The 16,614-nt window shown below is 39.9% G+C and overlaps 1 protein-coding gene across 1 annotated transcript in view; it reads right to left on the bottom strand.

The window, feature by feature from the left end:
• The window catches only part of ARHGAP26 (Rho GTPase activating protein 26), a gene marked incomplete at its 3' end in the record, with an annotated part of 427,812 nt that overhangs the window by 201,169 nt on the left and 210,029 nt on the right, over positions 1-16,614 (bottom strand). Inside the window, exon 12 of the mRNA XM_084252634.1 lies at positions 4,869-4,905. Within this exon, the coding sequence (XP_084108760.1) occupies positions 4,869-4,905 (37 nt within the window). The remainder of the gene's footprint in view (positions 1-4,868; positions 4,906-16,614) is intronic.

The raw sequence follows: 16,614 nt of genomic DNA, 5'->3' as shown, positions 1-16,614 counted from the left end.
CTCATAAGTCAAGGGGGAAAGAACGGACAGTTTAGTAGATATTGGTGGAAGCGACTCATTTTTCAACTGAATAAAAATAAAACTGGATCTTCATGAAACACTATATACAATGGTAGATCAGTGGTAGATATCAGTTGGATTAAAAACCTAAATATGAAGGGCAAAATCATGAAGCCAAAAGAAAAAGGTGTGCATCTATGTGACATGAATCTTAAAGAACTTTATTCAATGAGCAACTTGAATTCATAATCCAGAGGCATAAAACAAGAGATGAATCTAAATGCAGAAAAAGTAAGGCTCCATAATCAGGAAGGATATTACACTTATAACAGACAAATGACAAAAACAGGATAATATATTTAAAATGTCTACAACCAACAAAGGATTAATGCCTAGAAGAAAGAACTTTACAAATCAACAAGAAAAAAATGGCAAATGCAATAGAAAAATAGGTAAAGGACATTAACAGGCAATAAACAGAAGAAACTCAGTGCACAAGCATATGAGAAAATGCTCAAATTCATTAACTATCAGAAAAATGCTAATTAACAAAAACCTATCATTTTCTATCAGACTGGCAAAATATTATAAATCTGAGTAATGGCAAATTTGGCAGGAATAGAGAAATCCTCATGTAGGGCTGGCTAGACTGTGGCCCCACTGCTGTGGAGGACAACATGAAAGCACTTCCTCAAAATAAGCACATGTCTCCCTTTGACTGAATAGCAATTCTCCTCATGACTATATCCCCCCAAAATTCTTACACAGGGGGACATGTACAAGGTATTCCTCGTGATGGTATCAGTAGGATATGGGAGTTGGAGGCAACAAGTGATGGATGGATCTCTGCAAAACTAGATATACAGCATTAGACACCCTGGAGCACTTAGCAGGCAGAAGCTGCACTTTGAAAGTGACAGCGGACCATGGATGGTTCCTAATACAATGCTAATAGAGCAAAGAAACTGAAAAAAGACATAAAACCATCTCTATAACTTAAAAATATAGGTAGATAAAAGATATACATTATCTAAGAAAATAATTTTTTTAAAGATTTATTTAGTTATGCATACAAGAGCTGGGGTGTAAGCCAGAATGGGACACAGAACAGGCAAACTGACTGAAATATACTGAGGGGAGCAGTGGAGGAGACAGGAGAGGTCTGCTGCGCCATGTGGGTCACCTCCCTGGCTGGGGATTGAACTCGTGCTGCAGTGGCTGCAGATAGCCTCATAGTGCTGCGTATTAACCTCCTGCGCCACCAGGGAGGCCCCTCTAAGAAAATAATTTTAAAGGACACATAAGAATGGTGGCCAACAGGGAAAGAAAGAAGTAGGAGTTGGGGAAGGGAGTGAAAAAAAAAAAAATGAAAGAATGAATGAATGAATAAATGAATAAATGGAGGGGCCTGTAATGATAACATGCCCAAGCCAGGGAGGATGATCAATGCAATCCCTCTATTCTGCATGAGCTTGAAATAGAACATAAAGAAGAGGAGACTAAAAGTGCTATGCAAAGAAATGTGCATGTATTTCTCTGCTGTCATTCTCTCCCTGGTAGCTGGGCCAGTGGGAAAATACCAGTAGCTGACAGATAGTACTTTCAGCCCTGTGTTATACCCTACAGGCACTGCATGCCCTGAGAGGAATTTCAAGATACAAATTCAAGATACAAAAAGCAACAAATTTGGAAGTGTCCCCAAAATATTGCCCCTTCAAAACATTTCTGGCTCAATGGTAAAAACAGTGACATTCAAATTCCCATCAAAACATTTTCATTTTCTGCAAAGGAAAATGCCAGACATTTGAAATCTCGATATTAAAGGTAGAAAAAAACATGCATTGCTCCTAAATTTACATCACATTGACTTCTCATTTTCAGAAGAATTTTGATTGTGGTATAAGCAGAAAAACTGTTGCAAAGCAATCAGACCCTAGGCAATAGTGCCACCTGTGGCTGAACAGCCCTGTAGGTGGGTGTGGGGTGAGACTGCAAGTCACTGCCACTGAGACAAGTACAACCACTCTGAGAGTGCAGGGGAGCTAAGGAATTGCATGGTATGAAAAGGCAGCCCATTCAATGCCAAAGGAGGTGAGGAAGCACCAACCTAGAACACTACCCTGATTCTGTCAGCTTGGAAATAAGTGAATGGAACCTCATTCAGGATAATAATACCCTAGAAAAATAATTTCTATCGAAAGCACTCCTGAAAAAGTGGCCAGTATGTTTTAACCCACGTTTTACTGTCTGGTTTGCTAAATGTAGGGTAAGTGACTGAAGAAGCATCAGAGACTAAAGGCAGCCAACTCTAATCTCTGGGAACCGGATGCCAAAAGCAAAATGTAGCAAGTGTTTATGCTTTTCAAAATGGAACTTTTCGCATAATTCTTTTCCCAGGAAGGTAGAATATCCTTGCGGTTAAGCAAAGCCTTTAGCATTAGACAGAACTGAGATTAAATCATGTCTCGATCTTACTAGCCTCCATTTCCTAATCTACAAAGTAGGAAAGTAGGTCAAAAGTGCCTATCTCACAGAGTGTTGCAAGTATTAAATGTGCTAATGTGCATAAAACATGCTTGGAACACGGAGGTCTATAAATGTTACCTATTAATAGCTATTATTGCAAAATACAGGCTCTTTGTAGGCAATGTAAAATACAGACAAGTAGAAAGTCAGTGTCTCCTGATAAACTCAACCCTCTATTCTGAGTAAGAGCTTGATAATGTTATTTCCAAACTTTTTTTAATCATATCTACATGAGTCAAATAATTTATTTTACAAAATACATTCTTCTATAGCCTGATTTAAAAAAAAAAAACTCAATTAACAATGTGCTGTTCCTATTCTTTTTAAAGGCTACATAGTATTCTATAACATTTTTTTTTCAACTTCCTATTGGACATTTGGAGTGGACATTTGGATTGGACATTCCTATTGGACATTTGGATTTATCAACTTCCTATTGGACATTTACCAATGCCCCAGTGAACCTCTTGGTTATACAAACATCTTTTCACTTCAGTCTATTTCTTTAAGACAAATTTTTGAGTCAAAGGATATTCTCGTGTCAAAGTCTTTCAATACATATATACCCAAAGGCCTTTAAAGAATGGTAGAACCTGCTGGCATGCCCACCATTAGAATCACAGCTGTCTTTCAAATCTATTGGCATACATCTTGTAGCAAGAGAAGCAGGTTGAAAAAGTCACAAGTTACAAGCAAACTTTTGGTTGGGGATTTCCATTCATCTGCATCTCATCCCCCACAGTTCTTATTATAGGAGTACAGTGTTCCAGGCTGGGGCATGGTGTGGGTATCCATCCTTTCCTATCATGGTGTGTTCGCTAATTTCCCTCTAGCAAACTATACTATCCCCATTTTATGCAGGGCTCTTGAAACTGTCAAAAAAGGGATATTGTTTTCCCCCATGGTTCTATACTAGACTCATTTGATTCTATTTTTCCTGGGAACCCAAATCTTCAAAAGAATTTGGCAAGGACTAAAGAATGTTTAGAGCTTTATCATTCTGCTACTATTATTCACAAGATCCTTTCCCATTCATTCCTGGATCTCCAGTTGCACTGTTTGTAAGGCTGTTTCTTCAGATATTTGAGCTACTTTGCAGTTACTCTACAGTTTTTCATATCCCTTCATTAGTATTACTAATGTTTTTTCCTATTGTTATTTAAACCCAAATTAGCCAGAGTGGATTTCAGATACTCTAAAATAATCCCACCTAGGTGGGGAAGGCGGGGCGGGTGTTGAATATGTTTTCTTGACAAATTTTTCTTTGTTCAATTCCTGAGGTAAAACAAACAAGCATTTTCTCAGCCCCAAAGATCTCTTAACCTACCAATAGCAACCATTCCAAATTAGTTTATATTTTACATAAAACAGGTAAAACCTATATTTTGGAAAGAATAAAAGAAGGAAAACCTCTGTCCTATAATGAATTTCATATATAAAAAAAAGTCAAACAATCCAAAAAAAGTTCACCCTTTTGTCCATGTGGAGAGCTACTGTTTTATAGATTTTTCTGACAGTGCTGCAATTCATGGTATGGCTATCTTTAAAGTTTTTCTAAGTGAATTTTACAAAGTAAATCTAAGGCCAAGGAACAGGATTTCCTCTGTTCCCTTGCAGCAAACCTGGAAGGCATTTGTTTTTTTCTCCTATGTACCAAGGAGATAATCACCCCAAACACTCCAGCAGTTGCAGTTTCGTTTTAATACCATCATATTTACAATGTTACAGGTGCCCTTGGAAATCACTGATTAACCAGAGCTTAGAGCCAGTAGCAGGGGAAGAGTGCTGTGTATTCTACAGAGGTGGTCCAGGGTCACCATCACAGGGGAGTATTAGCAGAGTTTACCATCTCCACTCTTTCCTCTCCAAAGAGGCAACAATCAGCACAGACATACTAAGTGATTGCTTAAGATGGCTATTGCCTTTCCAGTCCTTGGAGTGAGACAATGAAGGAAGCAAAGTTAATTTTGGCATTCTCATAGAACAGGACTCTTGGGGAGCAGGATATTATTGGATTAAGTTACTTTTAAGCGGTGATTGGAGCTACATTCTTCAGAAGACCTGAGATTAACTGAGATAATGTACATGAAATGCTTTTGAAGTGTGATGGAATATATAAATTCAAGGTGTGATTACTGCCTTGCCAGTCAGGCCCACAGAATGAATCTCCTGGAGTTACTCACATGGGAAGTCAGGGTAGAAGATTCTCACTTGCACTGGGGGAAAACGGTGCAAACCCAACATGCCCACAGCACTTCTTGATGGTTCTACTGTGGAACAGCAACTTCAGGAAGCCCAACCCCAACTCCAGCTTCAGAAAATTACCCAAGCAACATACTTACACCCTTCACTCTGACTGTCTTTGTTCGAGTTGTAGACCTGGAAAACAGAAATAAACATTTATTTGTGTGCATTTTATACTGTCCTACAGGTATTCTGAACGAAATGATTCCCTTCTCCCATTCCCTACTTTGTGCCATAAAATGGAAGGCAATTTTTGGCATCCAAATATGAATCCCTTCTATAATTATCTACTTCTCTGTATTTATTTCAACTGTTCTTCAGTGTGTATGCCTCAGAATCACCTGTGCCGCTTTACTGTAAAAAATAGCATATTCCTTCTTTCTTAGAAAAAAGCAAACTTATGTGGGTATGGAAGACATTTTTAAAAACAGGAGAAAAATTTTAAATTAGTTGCCAATCATTAGGTATTAATTGAGCACCAGGCAATGTGCTTAACAATTCATAAGAATTATCTCAAATAATCTACACAACAATTCTGGTGGGCAGGAACTGTTACTATCATTGTTTTACAAATGGAGAATGTGAGACTTAGTGATGTTAACTAAGGTTTCATAGCTAGTAAGAGGCAAAGTTGGACAAGAATATAGCACATACTGTTAGTGTTAACACTGGGATTTGGGCCAATCATTTTTTACTTTATATAATTTTGCAAGTTTGAATGTTATAAAGGAAATATTAGTAATAAAAATCCTCCTATGATTTATAGAAATCATAAAAAGGGAAGTGCCCCAATGCAGAAAGAAGGAAAATGCCTCAATATGAAACAGACAATGACATATTACAAGAATCAGTAAGTTTTTTCTGTAAAGGGCCAGATACTTAGTATTTTAGGCTCAGTGGGTCAGAAAGCAAAATAGATGGGATTATGCAGGTACAGTGAGAGAAAATGAATTTCCACAAAACTTTGCTGACAAAATTCAAAATGTAACAATTTTTCCTAAATATACATATACTATTCCTAGTAGGTAAGAATTCCTTTCATGGTTCTATAGCTCTTATCTTAGAGATCTTTGGCTCCATCCCTTTAGGGCTTAAATATGTGGTTTTCAACCAATAGTGGTCATCAGAATCACTTGGAATATCTTTTCCAAGGAGTATAATTTTTTGAAATACAGGTCTACTAATCAGAAGAACAGATTTGTTTTTTAAAGGGAGGATAACATTTAGCTTAATTAAGGTTCAAAGCTAGTATTTCCTATCATTAAGATAATTGCAAAAGTTCATCTGTAAATACCATATTTAGCTCCTTGGGCCATACAAAAAAGCTGGTGAGCTGGATTTGACCTGTGGGCCAGTTTGCCAATCCCTGATATGTTGACATCATTAAATAAGATAAAGTCACTGCTTTAGAAAAAAAATCTTAGTGCCCAAATTTTTCATTGGCGATTATGATTCTGCTGTATGAAAAGGCAGAGGGTGAAGCTGGTAAATCATAACTTAAAACAAAAGTTCCTGATGTTGGGCCTCCCCTGGTGGCGCAGCGGTTGAGTGCTGGGCTGCGAGGCTACCCGCAGCCTCTGCATCACTGGTTCGTTCCCCGGCTGCCGGCGGCAAGGGTTTCATCATTGTTACTTTATTTTACTTAGCTTTAGTTTTTTTCATCTACAAAATGGGAGTGATAATAGTTATTCTGCCTGCTTCTCCCAGGGTTGCTATGAGGACCAAATGAGATTGTGAAAGAAATATATTGAAACAGCACAAGACAAATGCAAAAGGTTTTGGGCTATGCTATAGGCGAAAGGCTGCTTGGAGTTCACAGGACTTGTGGGGAAGGAAGAGTAATCACAGAGTCTGGGTAGAGGCTGATACAGAGGCTGTGCATATGTCTGTCTGCACTAGAGGGAACATGGATGCCCTTGCTCCCTCAGTAATGCCTCCACCATCAATGCAAATGAAGAATCTAGATCATGGCTTTCAAACTGGGCCATGCAGAAGCCATAGAAGGACTACCAAAAGGTCTGGAAGAAAAGCGAGATTCCAGGTATCCAAACACCCCCACCCTTCCCTTTGTTTTTATTGGTTTTACCCATGTGACTATCAAACAAGGGCATACCAGCTTTAAAATACCTCTTTAAATGAGTGATTTCTAAAGTCACTTACAAGTTATTAATTTGTATATCCACACATGAATCCAACAAATATTTATTGTGTGTGGATAACAACCAAGTAATGTGCTAGGGGATACAGAGGAACAAGACAGCAATGATCACCACTCTCATGGAATTCACCAACTACTGAAGAAATAAACAGGTACACAGAATTGTAAGTACAATGGAGAAATTAAAAGAGGCTACTGTGGAGCTGGGGTGGAGAAGAGCAGCTTTGAAGAGCTGATATTTGCGAAGACATGAATGACGAGAAAGGACCTCCTTGGGAAGATTAGGGGCCAGAGGCAACAGCAAGTGCAGGTCCTTGAGATGGAAATGGCACATTCTTTTGGATGTGATTGGCAATCAGTGCAAAGTAGAGTTTTAGAAGAGGCAAAGATGCAATCTTGCAAGGCCTTGTGAGCTGTGAGTGAAGTAAGTATCCTCATAAAAGCGAGCACCAGCGGTCCACAGTGAATGGCATTCACTAACCTTGGAAAGTTGGGTTAAAGCAAGTGCAGGGAAGAGACCATATTTTGGCAATTATTTTTTTCAGCCAACCCTGATCTCTTCATTCCTCCCATTAAATTGAAACATCATATCCCAGAGAAACTTACTCCTATTTATAAAAAGCAAAATCTAGAAGGAATAGTGAAATGTAGGGTTTACTGCTTTCCCTAATTAGTTTGCAACAGATTACTTTCTGGCAAAGTGTCCTAGGTCTCAGGAGGTCAGTTCCTGGGACATGCAAGCATTTCCCCAATTGGAGAGGTGTGATCAATGAGCCAAAGGCACCAGAAACATGTGCCACACAATCCTCTGAGGAAAGACCATTAATCTCTGTCTAGTTTGGGTAAATGAGGCAAACAGAAAGAGTTCTGAAATGGAGCTAACAAACCATGCCCACCAGGATTGCATGACTACATGGCCCAACAGGGAAGGCCAAGCTGAAGGAGCAGCCTCACCACCACACAGACCAGATGGCAGCACAGGAGAGGATCAAGCAGGAAGGGTTTTGTTCACTGCGCACTGAAGTACTGTGCACAATACAATAACATCTAATCCTTTTAACCATCATATGCATTAGACACTCACATTAGTCCCATATTATACATGTGGAACCTGAGGCCCAGACAGGTTACATAATTCACCAAGGACACAGAGCTGATAAGTAGTAGATCTTCCCTCTACAGGGATGTTCCAATCCTTTTACTTTACCAGGCAGTGGCAAATGCATACAACTATCAAGTTACACCAGTAGCCTACAGTTCATAAATACCTTCCATATTGGTAGAAACAAAGAGCATGAAATTTGACATTTGAAAAAAGTTCCAGGAAAACCTTTATCTACAGATCTCATAGTTGCCTACTAATGTCAGACTGAGCTTCAGACACAGGGCAATTTTCTGAAATAAAAGGTGTCTTTGGCTGTGCTTTTGTCTTATGTTTAGCAAAGTACCTAGATTAAATACTTTCAGAAAAGCCTCTCAGGAGCCTCTGTGTTAGCAGGACAGAACCTGACTTTGCAGTATCAATTCCATGAGTCACTGCACAATCCCTGAATTATGACTCCCTGTAAGATTGAATCAGTTAATATACCTTCTCAGCAACTCAACCTAACTAAAGTCTACCCATCATGCTTAGCCAGAATACTCTAAGACCTGGCCACATTCAAGTTTCTTAGTCCTCTGGCTTTATAAACTTTGATGTAGGTATGCACTGGCACCTGCTAAATACTGTACACTAAGATTTGGGAAATATCCAAGCCAATTGAGTGCTTATTTTCAAGTGTAGGATTCTAGAGAATAGAAGCATATGTTTATCTTATTAGGGTCCATCTGAGAGTCATTGTGGAATAATTACAGCAGCAATAATAAAATAATGATGATGACAAAAGCCTTGTTATGTGCTAGATCCCATGCCAAAGGCTCTATATGACTTTTCCTTGCTTTTTTTTTCAATTGATATAACACTACATTGGAACATTATTTTTTTATAATAAATTTTATTTTTATAGTCCCCATACAATTTCAACCCCCCCCATTTTGACCCCAATCCCTCCCCTCCCTCATAGATTTTTGTTGATTTTGATGCATTATAACATTATTTAAGTTTCAGGTGTGCATTATTATAAATCAAGTCTATAACGTTCACTACTAAGATTCCAGGTTAGTCCTCATAATAGCCTAAATATTGCCATCATATAGGTAAGAAAGCCAAGGCATTAGAGAGTTTAGAGCATAGTACAAGGACAAGCAGCTGAAAACAGGCAGACTCCAGACAGGAACTCCTCCAGTCTGTCTCCAGAGCCCTAGTTTTTAACCACTAACCACATGATGATGATAAAGGTGATGAGATGTCATGGGCAGCCAGAGAAGGTGAGTCACTTGAAGCAAGAATTTGCCACAAGTCAGAGAGAAAATGAAACTGGGAACATGGCCTGAAGCATTTACCACTATCCCGTGCAACCAGTTGGCATCTGACACAGAAATAATGCTTTGTATTCCTTCCGAACCACAGGGCTCAATCCTGAAGATAAACACTAGGGCAGGAAAGTGGGTCTTTGATACAAATCACAGGGCACTGCAATTCTGAGTCCTTACCCAGAAGCTACAATGGGAATGCAATTTAATAAATCAAAGAATGGTGAGGAAAGCCATCATATGCTCCCTCCCCACTAAGATGTGATTTTGCAATAAATTCTGTTCACTGCTGAGCCAATTCAATTTACATGTCCCTAGAGAATTAAGAGAGGAATACAGAGTCATTTGAATTCCCAGAATTTTTCTAGGGTAAACTTTATTACGATTATCTAGAGAGTAATTTTTTTAACTTTCAAATTATAAGCATTAAGGAAAAAAAACAATAATTAGACAAAATAAATTGCTTTCCCTCTGACACAAACATGCGTTGTCACTTGGCCACACCACTTTGAATCAAAATTTGCACAAAAATCACAGAAATTTGGAGAAATGGGCTCATAAGGCAAATTCATTTAAAACTGCTACAATGTATCTAAACTATACTTGAACTCACACATAAGCTCTACTTCTAATTCTCTCCAGTCTCCTCCAAGTAGCCTGGGACACTGGGCTACCTAAATTCCTCCCCTCTGGCTGTTCTCTGTCCATGGTGATGATTAGTAATATAATCTGCTGCGTCAGTTCAAAGTCAAGCTCTACCATTTATTGGCTATCTAGTCTAATCACTTAGTATCTCCAAACCTCAGTCTTGCCATATGTATAATAAAGATACTAATATTCCCTATTGCTTAGGGTTGTTTTGAGAATTAAATGAAATACCTAGAAATACTTAGAGCAAAGAATGAAATCCCACGGCCCACAAAGAATTCTGTAAAGATTAACTTCATCACCATCACCCTCATCTGCCTTCTCCTCACATACATCCCCTATGGGATAAATGAGAATGTAGTTGAGGGATCCAATAGCAACAGTGTCATCAGCATTGTCATTTAACCAATTACACATTTAAATGCTAAGTGACTAAGGGAAAGGAAAGTCAATCTACAGTTAACTTTCAGAGCAATGGCTCAACCCAGTGGCACAGGGTGCTGAGCACCGTGCTATGAAGCTGTCTGCAGCCTCAGCAGTGTGGGTTTGATCCCGGCCAGCCGGTGAGAAACCCACATAGTGCCGCAGACCTCTCCTGTCACACCTGCTTCTCCCCTCAGCAGTGTATTTCTGTCGTCTACCTATTCCGCTCCCTGCTCTCACTCTGGTGAGTCCTCTCACTTTCCCGTGCCTCTGACCTGCACCCCAGCTCTTGTATAAAAATAAATAAATCTTTAAAAAAAAATAATACATGAAAATTGCTGCTTAAAAAAAAAACAAAAAAAAATTTCAGAGCAACCAGTCCTCAACCATTTTTAAACAAAAGTCAAATAGAAAAATAACCACCCACCTACTACCAACCACTTTCTTACCACCGATTATATGCCAGGCATCTTACTAAGCATTTACATGCATTATTTTATTTCCTCCTCCAGTCATGGGTTACTACCAGTACCTCTACTTCTACTTTTGGAAAGTTAATCAACCTGCATCATACAAAGGTAGCAAGTGTCAGAGTCCTCTAGACAAGAGTCTGTAATTCAACCACTACTTCATACAACTTTCCCACCCAGTCCTGCTTCCCAGTGAAAAATAGCTTGGTGATTAAGGAAGAGCTCAAAAGTAGCTAAGCAGTAATTAGAATGGCAACAATGCAACCATTATGTAAGAACAAAATTTCCACTCAATTTAAACATAACAGTAATTCTACAAACTTCGAATTAATACAAGTATAACAGTAATTGGAAACCACAACCAGGGCCTCCCCGGTGGTGCAGTGCGTTTAGCACAGTGCTGTGAAGCTGTCCACAGCCTCTGCAGCGCAAGTTCGAATCCCGGCTGGCCAGGGAGCAATTCACATGGTGAAGCAGACCTCTCCTGTCTTGCCCTCTGCTCCCCTCAGCAGTGTACTTCAGTCAATCTGCCCGTTCTGTTCTCCACACTCTGGTAAATCCTCTCACCCTCCCACGCCTCTAGCCTGTACTCCAGCTATTATATAAATAAAATATAAATCTTTAAAAAAAAAAAACCACAACCAGATTAAGACACTTTAGGATGCCCTCAAAAACATCCTTCCCCAGAACTACCAGCTAATACAAAGAGAAGTGGTCAGTATTGCTAGGAAATGTGTGGCAGACAGACTTGTAGAATCCACATTTAAGTATTTCACAAACTCTAATAGACTAAATTTAGGAACTTTTAGTGACACCCCTGAGAAGTTACTAATAAGATACCTTTGGTTTGTGAAACACCACCCAACAACAGGCATGAATTTTTGGATCAAGGAGACCTCAGGTCACATTTGGAAAAGCTTTTGAGAAGAAACTCTTGACGCTTAAGCATGTAGGGATAAATGTAATTTGAAGAGCTTGAAGTAAACAAGGATGTCTCCACTTCAGGGGCTAGAAAACTGGGGATCCAGGTATTGGTTCCTCCTCCTCCCATTATAAATAGGCCTCTCTTCACCAGTCTTAGTGACAAAACTGCTCCATAGGTTGGAAGCATAAGGGCTACTGTTGTTTTTCTATGTCTCACCTAGCAACACTCCCTCTGGCTTGCTCTTCCCACTGCTCCTGGAATTGCATTTGCTGTTTTAGGGAGGTTATCTCCTAAGTGAAGCCAATGAAAACATCCGATGTCTTGAACTGAGGATGTGTACCTGAACAAACGTGAATGAGCGGCTTGCTTTTCCATGTATAATTACATGCAAAGTGTTCAGCAACTGACATACAGCAGGCTGTTCAATAAGTATTGATTGGGTGAACAGATTTTGAGTAGAAAGAATAAGAGAGAAACTGTTATTTAAAAAAAAAAAATCCCCACAATGGAGTTGATGACACTGCACTGATACACTGACAAGATCGGAAAGGTAAGTCAGGTCTATCATTTCTAGGTTACTGGATCTCATTCTTCCAATATTCTGACAAATTCTTCAGAAATCTTTACCTCAGATGAGAGTGGAAATTTATAATTCAAGCCTTCTTATGAGACATTAAAAGCAGAGTCATCTTACTAGGCTTAGTTCTGGCTATCAAAATCCCTCAGGTAGCCATTTATTTTTGATGGCACATGGATGAATATCAGCACTGCACCCAACAGTTGACAACAACTGCTGCTAAGAGCTTCAGAGCCTAGAGTATCACCACAGAGTTTTGAAATATGAACTAAGGAAAGGGTTGCTTTACCTCATAGCACTGAATTGTCCCCTCTCCTTTGCAACAGAGGCAACTTAGATTAGAACCAAATGGCTGTATTCCAAGGACCAAATGGCTGCATTCCAAGGTGTTCTAAATGACCAAAAGGCTGTGTTCCTAAAGCCATGTGAACAGAGTTTCTCTCTCTGAAGTATACCAACACACCAGCATGCCAGTGAATAAAAATTACTGCTTGCTGTTCAACATGATTTACCAATGATTCTCTTCTATCAGTTCAAGCATTTCTTGTTGCTTTGTACCTAAACATACAAAGGGATTACTTAGCTCTTGAGTAATTCCTCATAACACTGGGGGGAAATAAAGTGCTCTGGACACCTACCACTGCCACCTGCTCAGCTTTCATGTTCCTCATGAACACCACCCTCATTTTCCTTGGGGAGCCCTGCTGTACTAAGTTCATATATTTGGGGGTTGGGGACTCCATCCCAAATTCACCTTCATGTCTGGCTGTGTGAACTGGACATTGCATCCTACCATGCATCAGACTTGCTCTGGGTCAAATAGAATAAACAACACTTTTTTTTTCAATACTTAGTTTTACAACTAAAGGCAAGGGGCCTGATTATGTTGCTAGGAGAATAAGATACATGCCTGTCTTTTGTGGCCAATTCTGCCACCATAAGGCAAAGCCTAATTACAGTTGGTTAAGCAAATGCATATAGAACCATGATATGAAGGGGCACTAGATTCCAGTGGCATCACTTGAGCCCTTTTATCTAAAAGTAACTAAGATTCATCCCTGCTCTTTCCATAAATAAGTAAACCAACAACAATCTTTTAAAAAAAAAAAAAAGTTTGTTTTTGTTTGTAGTTAAGAGTTTAAAAAACAGGGCCTCCCCGGTGGCGCAGCGGTTGAGCGCTGGGTTGCAAAGCTGCCCGCAGCCTCTGCATCACCGGTTCGATCCCTGGGTACCAGCGAGGGTTCCACATGGTGCGCAGACCTCTCCTGCCACCCGCTGCTCCCCTCAGCAGTGTACTTCATCAGTCTGCCTGTTCTGCTCTCCGCTCTGGCTCTGGTGAATTCTCTCACCCTCCCGCGCTTCTGACTGAACCCGGTGCTTGTATAAATAAATAAATAAATCTTAAAAAAAAAAAAAAAGAGTTTAAAAAACACAAAAACCAAAGAAGTTAATGAAAAGGTCTAGTTAAACTTCAGAGGGAACTCTAGAATGAAAAAATAATACACATACATATACATAGACACACAACTAAGAAAAATAGGAAGAATATTTACTCAGGTCATCTGCTGCCTCACATACAAGATTTATCAGTTTCAAGACTTATCAGTTCTATCACTATGGTATACGGTGAAACTATTTTTCCACGTGGCCATTTCTTTTTCTATTGCCCTAGATCAGGTTTGGTCTTGCCCCTGGCCTTGCTAGACAGCAAGGCCTTTCTCTCTGCTCCCTCATACACATTTCTCCTACAAGATGTATTTCCCTAAACCATTGCTCGGGCTGCAGAAGAGAAGCCTTCAAGATCTCACGATACCCGTTTTCAAGGGCTGTCATGTGACAAAGGGGAAGGTCTCATTCTGAACAGAGATGAAAGTCAGGGTGGACTCCTAGGAAGGCAGAGTTTAACGGGATATAAATAACTGACAGTTAAGAGATCTTCATGGTCCACTAAAGCAGGGAGGGGAGCTATATGTCATTCTCACATACTGGACTAAGCTCCATTTCAGCTAGAAGGCAGCCCAGGGCATTCCTGAGATAAGTCAGCTTCATTTGAGGATTAATTATTGTTAACCTGTCCTTTCACCAGTCTTGGACACATTCTAGAATGGGGGAAATGGCTTTGGGTGAAGAAAAGTAGGGAGGCAAGCAGAGTGTGCAGTGGGCTCTGGACACTTGGTGATAAGGCCTGGTCCCACTGCTTCTTAGCTTGTTCCTTTATATGGATATTTAACTTTTTTGAGTTTGTTTTCTCACTGCAAAGTTAAGTAATAATATTCTGTGGGGGTACTGGCAGAATTAAAAATAGTCTCATAGCATCTGAAAGTGCTCAAAAATATTTTTTCCCTTTTCCACTATACTCACAGAGTTCCTAACTTACCTAATGGCTGCAGAACACCTTAATACTCCTTTCTTGACTTCTCACTATCCCAGAAGTTTAATCTGTAAAATTTAATATTTCAAGGTACATTTTGCCCTGTCCATTATTTCTTATCTCTAAACAAATCCCTGATGACCAGTTCTGTCTTATATTTCTATGAGGGTTAACTTAAAAGGGAACACAGGGTTGGCATATATTCAGGGTTCAAGAAACTACTCCTGACTGAGGAACAAAGGACTCAAGACAATACATAGTGTTGTGTCTCAGTCTTCTCAGTATGTCAGGAACAAGGTCTAATGACCTTGATAAGAAACGGTTATTATAGTGATGCTGTTACATTTTGAGTGCTGCCAGTACTTAACCTCAAGTCACTGCAAGAAATCTGAAATTAAACTGATATAATTTCAAGTGAAAAGGTAAAATGTCTCCTCCCAGAGCATAAAGGTGGTAGGTTACACCCAGATATCCAGTGACAGGGTAGGCCTTTCATTTTAACTTGCTTTCAGTTCTGGCAAATTAAGCACGAGCAAAATGTTTCTGGGGTTGCTAAACAGTGATTGTTGTGGGTGCTCCCTCTCCCCAAAAGGACTTTGATTTTTGTGTTACATAAACACCGTTGTCATAGTTATAATTCAGGAAGCTTTGCTGTCTGACCTCAAGAAAAATTCAACCTCAAATCAGGATAACGCTGACTCTTTAGACCACATTAGACCATACAGGGTGTAGGACTTGCCAAATTCCTTCAAGCTTCTAGAAGGAACTACTGTATTTTGGGTAACAAGCAAGCAACAAGAAGAGGAAGTGCTGCAACATTATGCAATTTCCTTGCAATTCATATTCAGAAATCCTGAAAACCCTTATAAGCAGCTTCCCTAGCTTTCAACCCTAGATCAGAGTCACAGCCAATATAAACCAAAACAGGACATGAAAGAGGAAAAAAAGAAAGCTAAGCAATGTAAAGTCAGAAAAGTATTTCAGGAAATTTTAAAAGGCAACAGAAAGGACACAAGCTCACTTGATATCAAGTGACATTAAGTGGACTGCATGTGAGCGATGTGTATGTAGGACATGGCCAGCTCACAGTTGCAGGAGTCTTCTGGCTTTAACATTTCCCAGCTTCATGTGACGTAACTAAAAAGTGGGTGTGAACCCAATGGCCTGTCAGTGTGGTGTTCCCATGGGGGAAAGAGAGCCCACCTTCCCATACCCCAGACAAAATGTGCAATCTTAAACAGAATCGTTCTGTGTTCTTTTCTCCCCAACTACTCCCTCAACCCCCCCCACTCCGCCCCCATGTCTTTGGAAATAATAACACAGCTCTGTCAGCAGAAGCGAGACCCTTGTTGTCTTGTGCTTTGAAAAACTGCAAATGAGAAATTCCTCAGTACAGTATCCATGATCCCGAAGTAGCTGCTCCTGAGAGTTTGCTGCCTGACCAGGGCCCTGCCTAGGATACAGAACAGCCAGAGGGTGAGTCATAGTCACCACACAAGCTCACTCCTTTCCAGTTCAGATTCCCCTTCTCTCAGAGACTTAAGACAAATGTTAATTAGACCAACCAATCTCATTCATCCCCACAATGACCCTTTGAGAGGCAGGAGGTAAATTTATCCAACAGCAACACAGGTGGATTCTTTATCACAGACAACTGTAAAGTTAAAGTAATGCAGTTCTAGATAAATGACTCTAAGCTGAGTTTCCTTAGACACAGGTCCTACCCTAAAGCAAGGGCTAGTTCTGATGCCAACCCATGTATATGCGGAAAGGGTTCTGGGAATATTCAACTCTGATTTCTTTTCTCTGAGCTGGTTGGGAAGAGATTCCTGCTCTGTAACTTGAGGAATCTCTGCACTA

This window comes from Talpa europaea (genome assembly GCF_964194135.1).
Source record: "Talpa europaea genome assembly, chromosome: 13".
NCBI lineage: Eukaryota > Metazoa > Chordata > Mammalia > Eulipotyphla > Talpidae > Talpa > Talpa europaea.
This window is presented reverse-complemented; position numbering and strand designations above follow the sequence as displayed.